General features: G+C 41.6%; 1 protein-coding gene across 6 annotated transcripts in view; it reads right to left on the bottom strand.

Moving 5' to 3' along the window:
* LOC119026503 (target of Nesh-SH3) overlaps positions 1-14722 on the bottom strand; it is a 32598-nt gene extending 17876 nt beyond the window's left edge. For 3 of the 6 annotated variants that reach the window (XM_037110947.1, XM_037110950.1, XM_037110953.1), the window contains exons 1-9: positions 14383-14722; positions 6253-6432; positions 6099-6167; positions 5825-5957; positions 3849-4039; positions 3295-3338; positions 2502-2550; positions 902-961; positions 589-666 (exon numbers count right to left, since the gene is read on the bottom strand). In XM_037110947.1, the coding sequence (XP_036966842.1) occupies positions 589-666; positions 902-961; positions 2502-2550; positions 3295-3338; positions 3849-4039; positions 5825-5957; positions 6099-6167; positions 6253-6432; positions 14383-14497 (919 nt within the window). In that variant the 5' untranslated portion in view covers positions 14498-14722. The remainder of the gene's footprint in view (positions 1-588; positions 667-901; positions 962-2501; positions 2551-3294; positions 3339-3848; positions 4040-5824; positions 5958-6098; positions 6168-6252; positions 6433-14382) is intronic. The other 3 variants (XM_037110948.1, XM_037110952.1, XM_037110949.1) reach the window with 2 other exon arrangements.
* Between the last annotated feature and the right edge of the window lie 2658 nt (positions 14723-17380).

Here is a 17380-nt window from a genome sequence, read left to right as displayed (position 1 = left end):
TGTTATTGACCATTTCAAGATGTTGGTAATGATGGATTTTCAAATGACGTGAAAATGTATAAACAGTCAATATATTCGAGATATGACTGATCTTTAATGCAATTTTTGACTGCGCAGCGCTTGACAAGGTTCTCAGTGGTGGTCAGGGGTCCCATTTTTCGGAAGGTCTGGGAACGGTCTACACTTTCGGCTGGTGGGCTTGTCTAGCTGAATTTTGATTTGAGTCTTGACCTTTAAACAAATTGTGTGAATTACATCTTGCGAATCAGTCACCAAAAATATCTGACACACACACAGTAGGACCTTGAAACCATCATCAAGAATCCCTGTAAGCTTTGTTGGTTTGCCATGCAGCCAAGGCCACCTACCTTACCCGATTACAGCCCAAACAGCTGACACCAATTTCCTCGAGGGGGTCCGGCTACTGTACTCACTCAGAACATGCCACCGTTGCACATGCAGCAAATTGTAAAGGACACTGCAAAGCACTGACAGCCTCTCAATTACAGTTTGCCAAGTCTATGACTACATAAGGCCGGAATGAGAGCCATGAAGCGTTTTCAAAAAGAACCATGATTCACTGTTTACCGATTGGCCGTTTGGTGACAACAGGCAGTGTGGGTCCCGGGGTTGACGTAGTTTCATGTCTAGTAGTTGTGGTTGGAGCTGAGAAATATAGTGTGCGTTAGTAGACCTGGGAGAAAAGTTATTGCTGTATGTCCTGTAGAATGTTAAAAAAAAAAAAAAGAAAGAAAAAAAGAAACTGGTGTGTGTGTGCAGTAAACAATGAGCTAAGATGTGCAGAACAGTGTAAATAGAGTTGTCAGGTCAAATGGTCAGATATGAGGTCAACACTTCTTCATGACCTCTGATCTTAGTTTAAGGTCAGAAAAGTCATTACCAAGAGTTGTCTTTGGAGCTATGTTCCGGGAGGAGGACAGTCTGGTCCTGTTATGGTGAACTGACAAGGACAAGGGAGGAGAGATTTAAGTCAAGGAGTTCCGCATAATATGTCTTCACAGTCCTGAAAAAAAAGGTATGTGAAAGAATTACATTCATGAAGCTGTTTCAGAACATCAAAATGTGGTTTGGGTGACACAGTTTACCTTCATATTCTTGAATTGTACCTCGAGTTGTTAGGTAAGTTCAATAATATATATTCTCTCTTTGACTACAGCTTTGCATTCACCAACTCCTGAGGCAGATATTGTCCCATCAGTCGCTAAATGCTCCATGTTCAACAGCTGATTGCAAACTCTAGCCTTGTTTCCATCAATGTTTCCTCAGTTCCACAAAAAGGTTTTACATTAGCTTGAGGTGGGTTTTGCCTTTTAAAAAAAGATATAATGAGTTTAAAATGAGATGGAAAAACTGTAATTGAATAAGTCCTTGCATAGCGAACATTAAACTGACTTTTAAATTACTTTTCAGCTGACTGTTCCAAGAGAAAATGACGCTGAAGAGAAGAAGAAGAAGAAGAAGAAGAAGAAGAAGAAGAAGAAGAAGAAGAGAAGAAGAAGAAGAAAGAGAAGAAGAAGAAGAAGAAAGAGAAGAAGAAGAAGATAGTTGGTGTAGAGAGGAGACCAAGTTATTCATTGGTCTCATCCATGAACATCTGTGCTTTTCTTCCTCTTTGAGGTTTATTGGCAAATGTCAAAACAACTGGTATTGTGTCCAGTTCGGGATGTCTTCTACTGACAAAACTGACACACTGCTGCTGTCTGCAGTGCAGGACAGGCAGCATTCAGAGGATTTTATTGACCTTTTTGCTAAACAGACACTGATGAGAACAGTGAGAGTAGATCAAAATAGTTAATTTCCCACATAGAAAAAACTGTTGTGGTCCAGATATGGTCCACACCAGATACGTTCATTCAGCCCACATACCGCGTGGAATGATGGCACTTAGTCTGTCCACTCCTGTTTCCCAGACCTGCACCAGCTCTGGTTTATTCCGTTTGCTCTTGGCTCACATGACACCATGGTATGACCTGCCTGTGGCTAAGAGGAGAGGACCGCCCAAGCGCCTCCATGAGTAAGGTGGGCTGGATGAACTTTCTGACACAATTTATTTAGAAATGAGTAACACAGAGCTGATTTTGGAAGCATATAGCTGCGGGGGAACTGCAGAGTCAGTTGATAATTGTCAGAAGGTTCATCACTAAAAATGACCCTAACATCGCAGGTAGAAATTTGCAATATGGTCATCATGCTCACATGGCTTCAAAGCAGATTTCCTGAATATGGCATCTGCAGCTAAATGAACGTTGTGAATGTAAATAAGTGAGGCTGGTTATGATGAGGTCCTGTCAGCAAAACAATAAATCAAATCTCTAGTTAAAATTCTTCCAGTGCTGAGTCTTAAAGCAGGGGTCAGCGAGAAGGGCTGAAATAGACATTTCTGAACAGCAATAAATCAGAATGTGTTATAAAAATTCTGATGCCGTATTAAAAAGGGTTCAGTGGGTTTGACCAAAAGCAGCAGGTTTCTATTGGCTTACCATGGCGAGGAGGAAAGGGGAAGGAGTGTGGACCTGGTGTTAAAGGTTTCTAAAGAGAGAGACACAAAAAGAGAAGGGGGAGAATTAGCCTTCGTCATGATCACAAGTCAAGGTACTGGCATTTGACCTCAGTGCCGCCTCTTGCTCTGTGTTTCATAACTCTCTGATCCATGTCGAATCGGTTAAGTCCCCGGTGAGAAGCTTGTTATTCGAAGATTCCCCCTGGAAGGGCAAGTGTTGCGGCTGATTCTCAACAGCTGGGATGTTTTACAAGTGCGGCACCAGGAGCATGTGACACATAAGCCCTTCATTCTCCTAAATCAGTGCCACCTTTCTCCTCTTGACTCATTTCCACACCGTTATCCTTATTCTTCTATCCTCCCCACTCATCTCTCCCCCCCCCTTCCCTTTTGTTCCACTCCAGGAGTTAGCTAGCTACAGACCGCTCTCTTGGCTTGGCCAGTCCTGGCTGCACTGGTGCTGTTTCCATTCGGCTGTTGGAAAATTAATGAGGCAAACAACCCTGAGAATAGCATAAGCTCACTAGAGTGCACAACATGGACTCTAAAGCACATTCCCTTTTCAAGTACACACTCTGTTCCCAAAAATACATTTTTTGAGGACAGAAAGTGTACCTGTGCACTCTCAGTACTCTCAATAGTTTGTGACACGCACATCATTCAGCATATTCTACAACTATTGTATCAATATATTAACACAATAGGACTCGTATTGCAAGCAACAAATAAGAAAATTAAGAAATAAGATATCGAAAAGTGTGTCAAATACATACCACAGGGCTGGGGGGCCGTTTAAAGAGTTTCCTGATGGTCTTTTCTAGGAGCATGACACAAGATAAAAATCAGTGCAGAAATCCACCGAGTGAAACTAAATCAAACCACATTACAAACGTGCTCAAGATGCATTTCATCTCAGAAGATTGAATGAGATTCTAGATTAATTCAAGTTAACCACAGGGTGGTTTTGATTTACTAACACTGGTTAGTTACATCAGGGTGGGTGGGAAAGTTCACATGATGCAATATTTACGTGATGTCATCACGGCCACTCAAATACACAGTTAAGCCTATTAGACTGACAAATAAAAACATGGACCTTCCCGCTGTTGCCCAAGTAGCAGCAAAAGAAAAAAAAGGGGGAAATATTAACAATTAGAAATATACTATCACTATTAACAGAATGTGATGGCCTCTTTTCTCTGTGGAGCCACATGTTTAAATATATCTGTGTCACTGAAGACCATTTATGGCCACATGTTACATCCACACACTGCTAAAATTGCATGGACCTTTAATGCTTCTGATCAAAATGACTTTTTATACATACCCTCTATGCCCCCTGAGCTGATGTTGTGAATGACCGGCTTGCTCCACTCTCCAGTGCCATCTTTCGAGCTGGGCTGGACACCAAACTCATAGACGGTGTTGGGCTTCAGGTTGTCAATGACTGTGTCACTGGTTGGGCAGGTCTGGTAGTTCCACTTCCTGTTCCTCTCACGATAACGCACTGTGTAGTGTCTGAGCCAATGACAGAAAAAAAAAATAATAATATGAAGATGAATCTCACTGAAATCACATATAAATGCCACGTGACAGTACATTAAGATACCTTAAAACCTGTCTTATCCTCTTCAGTGTTGCATAGTTCTTTCAGCAATGCTGCCAGTTTTCATACAACTGCACGGTGGTTTAATGTTATTTTAGACTCCTTAAAGAAAAGTCCATCTCAAATTTTCCCTTGAAGCTGAACACTGTATTATCGCGCATGAACCACACCATCAGGATACATTGCTGTGATGCTGTGAGGGAAATGTAGTCCCGCTAGTCTTCCCACAGGGCCAGATACATTCCACTCTCCCTTTATTCAGAAGATGCACATCAAACTAATATTAGACATAAAACCATGGAGATTTTTTCCAAAAGGCAGAGCAGAAGTTTTTCATCAGATGCTTCCAAAATGTTTTTTTCAGATTTACTTGAGAGAAGGAAAACTGTGTCACATACGTTGCGTGGGTGGACTGCTCTCCTAAACACCTGTGTGCGCAGGCTATCCTGGATCCATCGCTCAGTAACCTGAGAGACTTAAGGGATTCATTTACTTTTTGTGCTGTTATACCAGATACAGTGTGTGTGTGTGTGTGTGTGTGTGTGTGTGTGTGTGTGTGTGTGTGTGTGTGTGTGTGTGTGAGAGAGAGAGAGAGAGAGAGAGAGAGAGAGTGAGTAACTTATCCTTGCGCCATCTGTTCTCATGCTTACCAAAACTACAATACAGTCTGCGTACATGAAATGAAAAAGGGCTGGAAATGGAATTATATGTCTTGGTACACCTGTGCATCTGTAGCAGCCATCTTACTGTCCTTGCTCCATGGTTTTCAGTGAATGTTCAAACCAAACTAATTCGACAGTTGACTTTCAGAGTGAGCTTACCATACCATTGTCACTATCGTTAACAGAATCATAAGCTGATGAGCTATTAAGCTTATGAACAGTGCTTTTGCAGTTTATTGACATGGTTAAAAGGTGATCAGGTCGTGACAAAGCTTACAGAAGCAATTTATGTACTGTATTCTAAAGAGTTCTGATTTCCAACCCAAATAAATGGCCGAAAATTTGTTTAGGAATCATAGACAGAAGACACACTTCTGAGAATCATCATGTTTTTAAGTTTTTTTCGGTATCAAAGTCACTCAGTGATAGCTGTCTCCACAGCCATGGGTTCACTGCAAACAGGAGGTACTAATAACTGATTCGGCATACTTAATTTGCAAGAATGTTTACAAAAAGAAGCTGGGATCAAGTTGTAACTGGCAGCTGACTAACTGATGGACTACTGGTGGTGGTGGTGGTGGTAAATTCTTGTGCCAATTGCTCCTCTGTAAAAGTTGACGAGAAACTGACACGATTCCTGCCAGACCCAGGACAGGCAGTCTCTAAAGCAGGCGATTAAGACCACCCAGAACATAATTTGTACTCATCTACAAAACATCAGTGACAGCGGTAAAGTGGGGTGTCTGCACAGAACCCATACGATACTTAAAGAAAACACGCACTACAGCCACAATCTGTTCATCCTGATGGCATCTGTCTAAAGATACAGGAGTATCCGCTGTCGTACAACCGGACTACAGTGCAGCTTCATTCCTCAGGCTGTGAGACTCCTGAAGCCATCAGCTATCCACCATGAAATATTGTTGTTGTTGTGTAGCATAAAAGGACTACAACGTGCATTTCAGTGTACAATCCTGAGTTTAACAATAACCGATCATTTAAACTAGAGCGTTGTGTGTAAGTGTGTAAGCTCACCCATCCTCCAGACAGTCATTCATGACATTGGCTTCATAGGGGGTTTTCAGCAGGGTCCCCCAGGACAGAAGGACTGAAGTGGGTGTTACCGACCCAATGACCACGTGCAACGGCTTCTGTAGTTCCACTTTACCTGGGAACAAATTAACGTGTCACTTTTTACCTCCACCTAACACCAACGCTCATGAGTCATGTCTGAATGCCACTCTAACCACGTCACCTCGATGATGGTTTTCAGATATGGTGATGGTTTTAGAAATTACAGAAGCTTTACCTGTGCACTGTTTTTTCACCTCGTTGGTTGGAATGGGCTTGACGGCGATAAGGTACTTCGGCTCAGCATCTTGACACAGAGGAATAAAACTGGAAGTTATACGCGCCAGTACATTTAGAACTTGGCGGACGCACGTATCAGTAGCCTCTCTTACCAATCTCAGTCTCATATGGCTGTCCGTTCTCGGGCAGCTGAATGAACTGCTTGGAGAACATGCTGCTGCCGTAGCCCAGGATGTAGCCCTCAAGCTTGGTGTCAGCGTTGGGGAGCAGAAACTTCATTACGATGGTGTCTCCTGTGGCGTTGATGCGGACTTTCATGTTCTGGCGTCTCACTGGGGAGGCAGGAGAGGACACTGTTCAACATTCGAGTAACTGTTTTATGCCAGCTATTCATGATATACAGTAGTAAGGTGAAAGACAGACAAGGAAGAAGATTCTGCACACTTCAGTCCAATGCAAGTATTAAAAGTAAAAACGATCAAAATGCATATTAGAAGTAGAAAGAAGCGGAAATCGTTCAAAAATATGGTAAGTTCAGTACCTACAAGTCTCAAACGAGCCTTTCTTCTTCTTCTTACTTCCATTTTAGTCTTTTTTTTTTTTGTGAAAGCTTGTGAGACAGAGTTCACAGAGTTAAATAAATGCTTCTGTTTTAACAACGTTCAATTCCCGGATTCAACGCTTCTGTTCTTCATCACTTCACAGGAACACTGAAGGAGTACAGTACATGCTGTCAAAGCACAAACACTGCTGAGCTGAACGTTTCGCTGAAAACTATTAATGGCGATTTTATTAAGCGGGCACAAAGCTATAGGAGAAATACCTAATAAGATTTTTTATTGCGCACTTTCTAACTGGATAAGAACATTATTTTAACAGGGGGTATTAAATATTAACTAAATGCCATTTACAAGCATCATAAACTGACGCTCTGAAGCTTTTCTATGAGTGGGTTCAAGTCATGTGTATGTGCTCAAAATGGGCTCCTGAAATACTAACACAGTTACTGTAAATGGAAATCGGTGAAGAGGCCTTATTAAACCTTAATGACCTCAAGGTTTAGCAAGGCCTCTTCACAGATTTTGATTTAGGCAATGTGGAGTTTGACAGTAAATGGTATACAGAAAATACTTCTCAACTCTCTTTCCCACACACACAAACACACACGGGTTGACGTCAGTTTACAAGAAACTGCACGTTTTCTGCCAGAGCTGACTTCAACAGAACACTGTCCCAATCAGCAGAGCATTGGGACAAATATGAGGACATTCATCACAGAGTTGGTCGTAATAAACAAGAGCCAACAGAGGTCACAGATGAGCTGGTTTTTACTGGTCGAAACAGCCATAAAAAATAGACTTGGTCTGAGGTCAGAGATTGCTGAGCCACTTGGTAAGATGCTATTGGCAAAAACAAGTTTTTGAGTATTTATATTTGTGTCAGTGGTTTAGCAGTCTTCGTAATATTGCCTTTTGTGTATTCTTAAAGCCAATTTAAATCACTTTTAAATTTGCCACGACTTTCCCTGCCTAGTATAAATGCTGAATCTGATATCACGCCAGACTGTGTAATAGAACCACCACTGTGTCACTGCCATGGTTGTCCTCGCCTATAGAGTGGTGTAGTATTGTAGTCTTGAAATCCACATCTGGTTCCCTCGTCTCAAAGTCAGTGAGTTTTCCTGATTTGGCTTTTTAAGTTAAATACCTGAAATAAGGTGTGTAGTTGCCACAGGCTTAAAGTGAAACTCTCGCCAAAAAGCAACCTAGGCTTTATTTGTTAATGTACATGAGTCAAACCTTCGTCTAAAAGCATAATTACGATGAAAGAGGCACTTTTGATATTTACTGTAGTTTCGTTTTTGGGCAAGCTAATTTTCAATGGAGCGCTGGGGCACTCTTACGCTAGCATCAAAATCGCTACTTTTAAAACACTAAGAAGGCTCGACACACAAGATGGCAGACAAAAAGTGTCAATCCCCGAGCGAAAAGTCAGTCTGTCATTTTGGCAATCGGGTTCTGCAGGGAAGGGCGGTGGAATATGATCTTTATCATTATTGTTTGCCATTTACGTGTTAAACTTTAGCAATCACCTTTCAAACATTATTGGCTGTAATTACTGGTAGCTTATTTTAACTTGTGGATAAAGTTTCAGCGCAGTGAAGGTAACCGTAACTGCTGAACTGACAAGCAACTCTAGGACTTTGAGTTCAAAGAATCAATGGATTTGCTTATTTTTCTCTGCCATGCGGCCTTCAATACTGGCCAGGAATTGGGCATGTTAACAATTAGCCAGTTTGTAACAGGCATGCTCATAAACAAAACGCAGATGAGAGCAGCTGCGCCAGAAGTGTGACTTATGACTGACAGTTGGCCGACGATCATGTGAAACAATAAATAAGCACACCAGACCAGCGCTGGATGATAGATGGTGAACAGTGGTGACAGAAAGATAAACAGGTTTGTCAAATTGAGCCTGTTTTTTTTTTTGTTTTTTTATTAAATTGTGGTTCTGATTTTTATCATTTCAACTGTTTTTATTTAGGGATTCATGTTCTTCTTAAATCAAGTTAGAGTTAATTAATTAGAGCAAATTCATAAATTCAATTATATTCTTGTAATTTTTTCTTCACAGTTGAAATCAGAAATGAAAATATGGGGCTCAAACTTCAATCTCTCCTAGTAAAAAAGTCAACTTTCTTCTTAGTTTGCAGCTCGTATTATACTCCCTGAAGCTCATTGTCCTTGGCTCATATTTCAGCATTAAATGAAATAATGGAACTTTGCATGAGGAATAAAGCTGCCAGCTGCCAGACACCAAAACAGACACTGACAGTGAAAGAGGGGGAAGCCCTGGATTTGAAAAATACCCTCAGGCTTTTCCAGCTATGTGTTTCCTATCAAAACTGCATTTGTTTTGATTCTCCCATCAATATTTCCAATAAAACACAAGTGAGATTGGCTCAGAGGGAAAGGAGCTCAGAATGTATGAAACATTAAGAAACTTATTGGCAGTGCATTTTAAACTCCAGTACAAGTAAACACTGGCTCAGTCCCTCGGCAACCCATCCAACACCAGGCCATTTGGCCCTTACACCACTTAGGGACTGTAAAGACTTATCAGTATTTCCAGAGTAAAAATGAATAAAGCTTTAGGAACGGATCCAGTCAAAATCCTGAAACTACAGTACAAAGTCAAAACTATTGACAATTTAGCTAGCCAGACAAAAAAAGTGCTAAGCCACAAAGTCATGCTGGTGAGTGTTTGTGTCGACGAACTGCGAGGAAAATGATGATTCTGAATCTGACCCTGTAAAACACATGAGATCCTTGAAGATATATAACCTCACAGAAGACATATGACTAAAGTATAATTAAATCCATATTCTTACAATAAATAACTATGGATGGACCCACAAATTGACCACAGACACACAAATACTCATGAAATGACCACAAAATGACCAGAAATACACACAAAACAACCACAGAGACAAAAAACAACTACAAATAGAAAATAGGGTATGAAAAAAAAGCTCTACAGGACACAAAACAAGTGTAAAAGGACACAAAATCAAGTAGTGAACAATGCTTAGAGATGTAAAATGACTTCAAAGAGATGTAAAGAGTTCTCAAAGATATTCGAATGACCACATGGAGACACGAAACACTTACAAAGAAATGCAAAATGACCACAAAGAGATGAAACATGATTTTCAGCTATCTAAATGGGAGTTGGTCATAGATTTTTGAGGCAGTTTTTTTATGACTGTCATTCCCTCTCTCGATGTGAGTGACCATCCATGATGTAACACACAGTAAATCTCATCATAGACTATCAAGACTAAACCCTTCAATGAAATCATGGCATAAGCAGTCTATCCCCCTCGTAAACAGAACATAACCAATCCATCAACGAATACTGTACGAGCAAATCCATCATAGCTGGGGGTCAGCCAATAAACAAGTCAGTTTATGCAATAAACGATGCCCAATCACTCAATAAACATTTCACCATTATATTCATCCTGGTCGGAACTAATAGCCAGGAGGTGTAATCCTGCTGGCCTGAGGAGAAGAAACACCCTCTGACTGGAAACTTAAACTTGGCTCAGCAGAGCTTCTATCTTGGACCGTCGGCAGTGACGGATGATCCTCTGGGAAAAGGAGTAGGTTAATGGGGTTGTCAGCACAACATGCTTCCCTCCACGTCCAACTGCGATGCGACACGGTGTGTTTATGTATCACTGGCGTTAGGAAAAACACATATTAACACGTGCATCCTGTACAGTGTGTGCAGCTTTGGCACCAATAACAAACATCTCAGATTTACTGTCTGACATAATCACACCACGGATTTAAATCACTGGCAGCTCCCCTCAGCCTCCGCTGACTTTCCTCTCAGTTCGGATGAGGGGGAGGACGGCTGCGTTATACACTGAGATCATCACATCACTTTTCCACTCATGCTGATGCGTGAACTAATGAACTATAAATATCTGATGCAAAGCTCCAGAAGGAAACAAAACTTGGAACGGGCTACAAGGCTTGTTTGGTTGTAAAGATATGCAATGGGGAATAACTTTTTTCCGCTCTTTGTTGATATTAATGTGGTAAATGTGGTGGATGGAAGCAGCACAGTATAATGAAGTCAGATTGTATTGAGCGGCCGACCTCCTCGGACCATGAGATGCTCTTACACACTCCTTCATCTCTATAGAATCAATTAACCTGACTGTGGGTCACACCTCTCCTGCCACACATGATATCCTGAGTTTGCGTGTGCGCATGGTGCACTGACTGACTTTATGCAGCTCTGGCGGACAGTATTCCAGCCTCTCGGGTTTCTGTCCTGGAATAGGAGAGGTGGAGAGAAGACTTGGCTTCCCACACCGTGGAGACAGAGACAGATGTTTTATGGCCCCTCGGCGAAACAGTCACCTTCATTTAAGGCAATGAAGTGTGAAAATCTCCCAGAGTCTCTGGGCCTGAAATAATTTAGCCGGTGAGATACGACAGCTGAACTGACCTGTGTTAGCTCTAATGGGAATATCCTGAACCTGCAGACCAGGGTATGTCTGAATATCCAGAGTAGTTCAGCTTCTTTTGTCCAGTCCTTCTCGTAGGTTCACGGGAGGCCTCACCTCAACCGTGCCTGGGATTGTACTGTGGCCTCCACGCTGGTCCCTCTGCTCTCCCACCATATATCCCACCCTGTCAGATTCAACAGAGCAACAGCTGTTTTCTCTTCCCGTGTGGCGCTGCTCCATCCCATCTTTCCTCTCCTTCACTCAATCTCTGCTGTCCTATATGTGTCAGTGGCCATCTTTCCATGGACCTGATCCTCTCTCCACTTCCTGAAGCGCTTTGAATTCATCTGTCTTGTCCTCGAATCTCCTCTCCTTTGCTCCCTTCATTATTTCCTTCCCATTAATCCATACATGACATGTTGCCATGCTTTACACAGCTCAACAGCAGTTTTCAGGCAAGTAATTGTCCTGAAGTGGGAAAGTTGAAAGTACTTTTTGTATTACAAAGGACTACAGTCATTCATTTAAAGAGCGTATCATTTACACTTATTCGGCTTAATCTAAATGATGAAAAACACATGTAGATGGGAATTGAGTAAAGGCTACTGACAGTGTTTATCCGTCAACTCTGACACCTGTGTATTATCCTATAATATCCATGGCACAAGAAAGCAAACCCCTCATTGCATAACATGTTTCACTCTGAAAACAGGGGCTTGCTCCAAGAAGAACACAGATACAGACGTTTAACTCTCCACCCAAAGCAAAAACAGACACACGGCCCCTTTCATCTAGCTCCCAGAGCTGCACATTGAGATTTGTCTGCAAGCCAAGATCAGCCAGCCAGTTACGCACTGGAAGCAGCCTTTTCCACTGTGCTCACCTCTTCATACCGACTCCAGTCTGCTCACATAGAATCAATTTTACTACCATCAAAGTCTTTAAAGGGTGCACAAGTTTAGTGAGTATGGCTGCAAAGCACAGAGTCAGAAATGGAGGGCCAGTGTGTACTCAAGTGTGTGTGTGTGTGTGTGTGTGTGTGTGTGTGTGTGTGTGTGTGTGTGTGTGTGTGTGTGTGTGTGTGTGTGTGTGTGTGTGTGTGTGTGTGTGTGTGTGTTCCGTCACAGCAGTGAGATAATGAGAATATGGAATATGGAAAATGTGAGTGGAAAATCTGCTCCTTTCCAAGATTGTCGTGACAAATCTAATCAGACGGAAGGGGCTCAATACACTCTAATCTGCTTATTAAAGGGAGTCTGTTTTATGCCTTCCTGGTTTATGGCATGTTGGAAAATAAAGCTCTACATGTGGTGGTGAGGGGGTCTGGGAGCTGACGCTGCTTATCTTCAAACTGTTGACAAAATCCTCCAACTAGTGATTTGGTGTGTTAATATTTATACAGCACAAAGATGCTGTGATTACTTCCATGTTGCTGTTGATATTTTGGAAACGTTTGGACACATGTGCTTTGCACTCGCCAGTAATGATACGTCTACTGCACTGTCCGTGTGGAAGTTTTAAGACTTTCCTCATCTGGTTGGATAAAATGAGAGCTGCAATAGGTTTGAAACATGAAGCAATGAAACAAATCTTTTGCCTGAGGCAATTAATTAAAATAAATAGCCAGCTTATAAACTTATCAGATCATCTGCTGGGTGGGCGCAGTTCCAGGAAAGCCATCCCGTCAGGTTGTCTAACCCCTGACCCCCAACCTGGAAACACTTTCATTAAAACCTGCGAGCAGTAACTGGCCTGTTTCACTGTGTCTGCTCACCTCATTTCAGGGAAATGTGGATAAACCGCAGGGATCGTAAAAACAGTGCTTTCTAATCAAGTCAGTTTAAAAGCCAGACAGGTGGCTCCATGTAGGAAAGTTCATTTTTCTGCTAGGTTTTAGGTTCAACAGCATTTCACAAGATCAGTGAATGCATCAAATGCATTCATTGAATATGAAACCTTGCAAATCCCCCACTGAATTTATTTAGAGGCCTTGCGCGGTGGGAAACAATATATATGTGCTTATAATGCACATTCAACTACTGTAAGTGACAACATACAGGGTAATTATAACACTTTATGACAGCTATCATCAATAAATGGTACATTTATAGCTAATAAAACAGTAGTTAATAGTTATTTCACTGTTAACAAACAATTCATTAAGCAGCTGTTTATTGCAAAAATGTAACTGATGTTTATTTCATTTTGTAAATAGTTAATAGTGTAGTGTAAGTGTAGTTCATCTCTAAACATTTAAATGGATGGTCAGTTGTGACTGATCTTATCAATGAATCGTTTTGAAAGAAATTCATTGTTTTTTAACAATGAAATAACTATTAATTACAGTTTAATTAACTCTAAACTCATCATGTTTTGATAAAGTATTAACAAATAAGTTAGTATTTTAGAGCTATAACTCAAAGATTGACATTCAAAGAGTTAAAATTCAAAATTGGGGTTAATTTTGCAGTTTGCAGCTTGAAAAACAGCAAATGTGGCACAGTACTCATAAAAACAAAACTTGAAACGGGACTCCCAAGTTCCACCATGCAGGAGACATGTGTAGCACAATAATGTGACACAGCTTGCTTTGGGGGGTTTTTGGACCTAGAAAACAAGCTTTTGAGGAGCATGTGGAGCTACATTAAAGCCAAAAGTGCTGATCAGGATTGAATTTAATAATAATAGTATTTTTGGCAGATGTGAATATAAAAGGAGAATGGAGGACTTCTGAGGAAAATAACTTGCATGCATTCACTTATCTGAATATTTCAGCACGTGTGTATTTGCAGATTCCTGCACATCAGAAACTTCCATAAACTTGTTTTTTTTTCTCAGTCCCCTTTGTAACATTACAAAAGATACATATGTCAAGTGGTATCACCATCACTTAACACACTTTGCAGTTCTTGGTGGTCCCAATACCGTTACAACACTTGCTGTCTTGTCATTTATCTTTGAAACAAATATCCATCTTACTAACTATGACATATTTCCTTTCCAAGTGTATCCCAGCATACATTTGGCAGAAAGCAGAGAAAGATCATGGAAAAGCCATCAGTGCACGACAAGGCAATCACACTGATGTTCACTTTTACTTGTATGGATATTAGACCATTGGAGGAGACCCACGAGCCGAGAAAGACCATGACGACCAAACACAGGTCCACCCAATAAATGCATCACTCCACAGGTGATTAACAGTGTCTCCTGAGGCGGATGTCTCAGACACACTAATGCAAGTATCACCTACCTCTGCTCCTGCGGGGAGTCGATGGGCCAGAGAGAGCTATCCCACAGATGAAGACCATGAGGAGAAGTACCAGAAATCTGTGCGAGTGTTGCTGCATCTCCATCATCATCACCATCAGTGCTGATGAGTCTCAGGTGTAACAAGCTGCTGTGATCTGAATAACCTAAGTTCAGCTCAGAGATCTCACAGCGGAAACAGGAGGCCGTCACTTATTTGACTGAATATGAATATCTTTGGCAGCAGACGGTGTGTGCTGCAGCTGCAGGAGTCAGGCTGGTGGGTTGTTGTGGTGTGGCTGGACTACTTCTCTGAGCTGGTGGCTCTCAGGACTAGTGCAGCTCACCGGACTGGACTTGTGGGTGCAGCAGGCTGTTCCTGCACCATCTATATCTCTATAATGGAGGGAGGGGACAGACAGAGCCAGGCACACCCACTGCCATTACCCTCCCTCATCTCTCTCTTGTTCTCCCTCTCCTCCCCCTCTCTCCATCTCACACTCTTTTTTTTTTCCTCTGGAAAAGGAGTTTTCTGCAAGCTTCTCGCCCTCTCCTCTTTTTTCTGTTCTCCTCCTTTCTCTGCTCAGTCTGGTGCGTCCCCACTAATCCCACTTTCCATCTGCAGAGGCCTTTTGACACTTTCTGTTGTTTGTATTCTCTCCTTCATTTACCTCACACTGCACACATATGCACAGTGTGTTTATTTGTACTGTAAGATTCTGGCATGGATATTATGGATATGACATTTAGATGAAATTTGAGAAATCTGGTTATTTATATCCATGTACACATGATTTGAATAGTATGACATTTCTAGTTACATTTGCAACAACCCTATGAACCAAACTAACTGAGCATTAATGAAGTGTGGTGCAGTCTTCCACATGAAATTGTGAAAGTGCTACACACCCAGCCACCACCACCACCACACTGTTAATTTCTGTCAGGCTACATGAACTTTCTGTGTTGGCACTGAATGTTGACGTTGGACAAATGTCAGTAAGTGCAGAATAATTAATTATGGGTGTTGCTGCTAAGAAAAACTCAGCCGCTGCCACCCAATTACTCTGTCAGCAGTTGAGGATTTTCACTTTTCACTGTGCTTTATTGGTAGGACAAACTGTACATCAACAGTATCATCACATTTTTTACCTCAAAGCAAGGACACATCCGCACACATGGTAGACAGAGACGGAGAACATGAATAAGTTGTTTACAAACACATTATGCCCGTGTATCCTCAGAAATCCTGCTGGCATGTTCGTGTAAATAAAAACCAGCGATGGTCAGGTTAAGTTTATTTATACTGCACACAATCACAACTTTGCCTCAAAGGGATTTACGCTTTGTATAATATGTGACACACGAATTAACAAAGGGACGTTTAATGGAATAACAAGGGTGAAATGTGAGCCAGAGCAACAGAGGGATCCCTCCTCTTGAGATGTACTCAGTAACGTACCGTAAAGATCTGGTAAGACAACGTGCAGACACAGGCGCAGAGACAAGTCTCAAGGATACCGTTCATACAGAGGGAAACACGGGATGCACCCCAAAACCTAAGCTCAATCTTTATTCAGTGTGAGAGTTTTACATATAAACGAAGATTCATCACATTAGAGCCCATTCAAAAAAAGTTCACACACTGCTGATTAAGTCTGTCACATCCAGGTAAATCTCTCTGTATTTCTGCAGAATAGAGAGCTGTTGAATCTGGTTGATCACATCAAGAAACAAAAGTTGTTTTTCTGAGGCGACACAACAGGCCACAAGAAATACAAGCCTGGTTTGAGCCCAAAGTGTCATGAGCGTGTCAACAATGTTGACTTTGATTACTATCACTGCCAGAGGGGGGAGACAAAAGTTCTGCAAAGCAGGTTTAAGCCTGATTCCACACATAAACCCAAAATTAAAGAATGAGCCTAAAACAAGCTGTTAAATATGACAGAAGCATCTTTTTGGTCCCCAGAATGAAGCCAAGTCCCTGCAACAGGAGGAGACCTCCAGATTCACAACAATGCCACATAAACGTGAACACTTGCTTCAGTCAAGAACATTTGAAGGATAATTAGAAGAGTCACATAAGCTGTTCATATCCAAGAAGTTTTGAGTTCACGGCGCATGGCTGCTGTTATATTCCATGGAAACAATGTGTCTCATCATCATATCTATAAATATATTTTCTGCCAATGATAAAAAACACATTACCATCACATGCAGCCCAGACCAGCTAATAAAAACATGGTTTTTGCAACCATGTGTCGCACATTCAGACATCATTTTCTGCTGTTCTAACAGACACATGGAAGCAGTGTTGCATCATGGGTTTTCTTTGAAGTCTAACTCATAGTATATTATTGTTTACAGCCAATGAGTTCGGTTTTCGCGTTTATTTGCGTGCAAAATTGTGTGTGTGTGATCCGAGCCAGTTTTAGTGGTGGTCAGCCAGATTTCTCAGCCAGAACTGGTCCTCAAGGACATTGAATGTGTGCTATGAGCGCGGCGCACACATGTCTGCGCACACGTGCATACACTGTGTGTGTGTGTGTGTGTGTGTGTGTGTGTGTGTGTGTGTGTGTGTGTGTGTGTGTGTGTGTGTGGTGTGATCCAACATCTCCACCCTCCAATGCATTTGATTATAACCCACATGTCATCACACGAGACAGGAAATGATGTTGCACGCCAGAGGAGGTGTGTCTTCGGAGGAAGTCCCTGAACAGATTGTTTCAGTGGAACCCCGGCCTTCATCCCGCCAGAACCCATTAAGACACAGATGAATCATAGACTGTACACTGTAAAAATACAAAAGTGTGGGGTGTAATCTGTTGTGACCTGAGCTGCTTTGCATTAGGATGACGGGAAACAAGCCACATTAATTACCCAACATTGTTTTTTTCAAAATATGTCTTCTCCACACAGTGGTGGGAAAAACTAGGAACGTTAACTCAAGAATGGCAGAAAAACATTCCAATATACTTAAATATGTTAATTTTAAGCTCTTT

This window comes from Acanthopagrus latus, chromosome 9 (genome assembly GCF_904848185.1).
Source record: "Acanthopagrus latus isolate v.2019 chromosome 9, fAcaLat1.1, whole genome shotgun sequence".
NCBI lineage: Eukaryota > Metazoa > Chordata > Actinopteri > Spariformes > Sparidae > Acanthopagrus > Acanthopagrus latus.
Note: the sequence above shows the minus strand (reverse complement) of the source record. Positions and strands in the feature narration are given on the sequence as shown.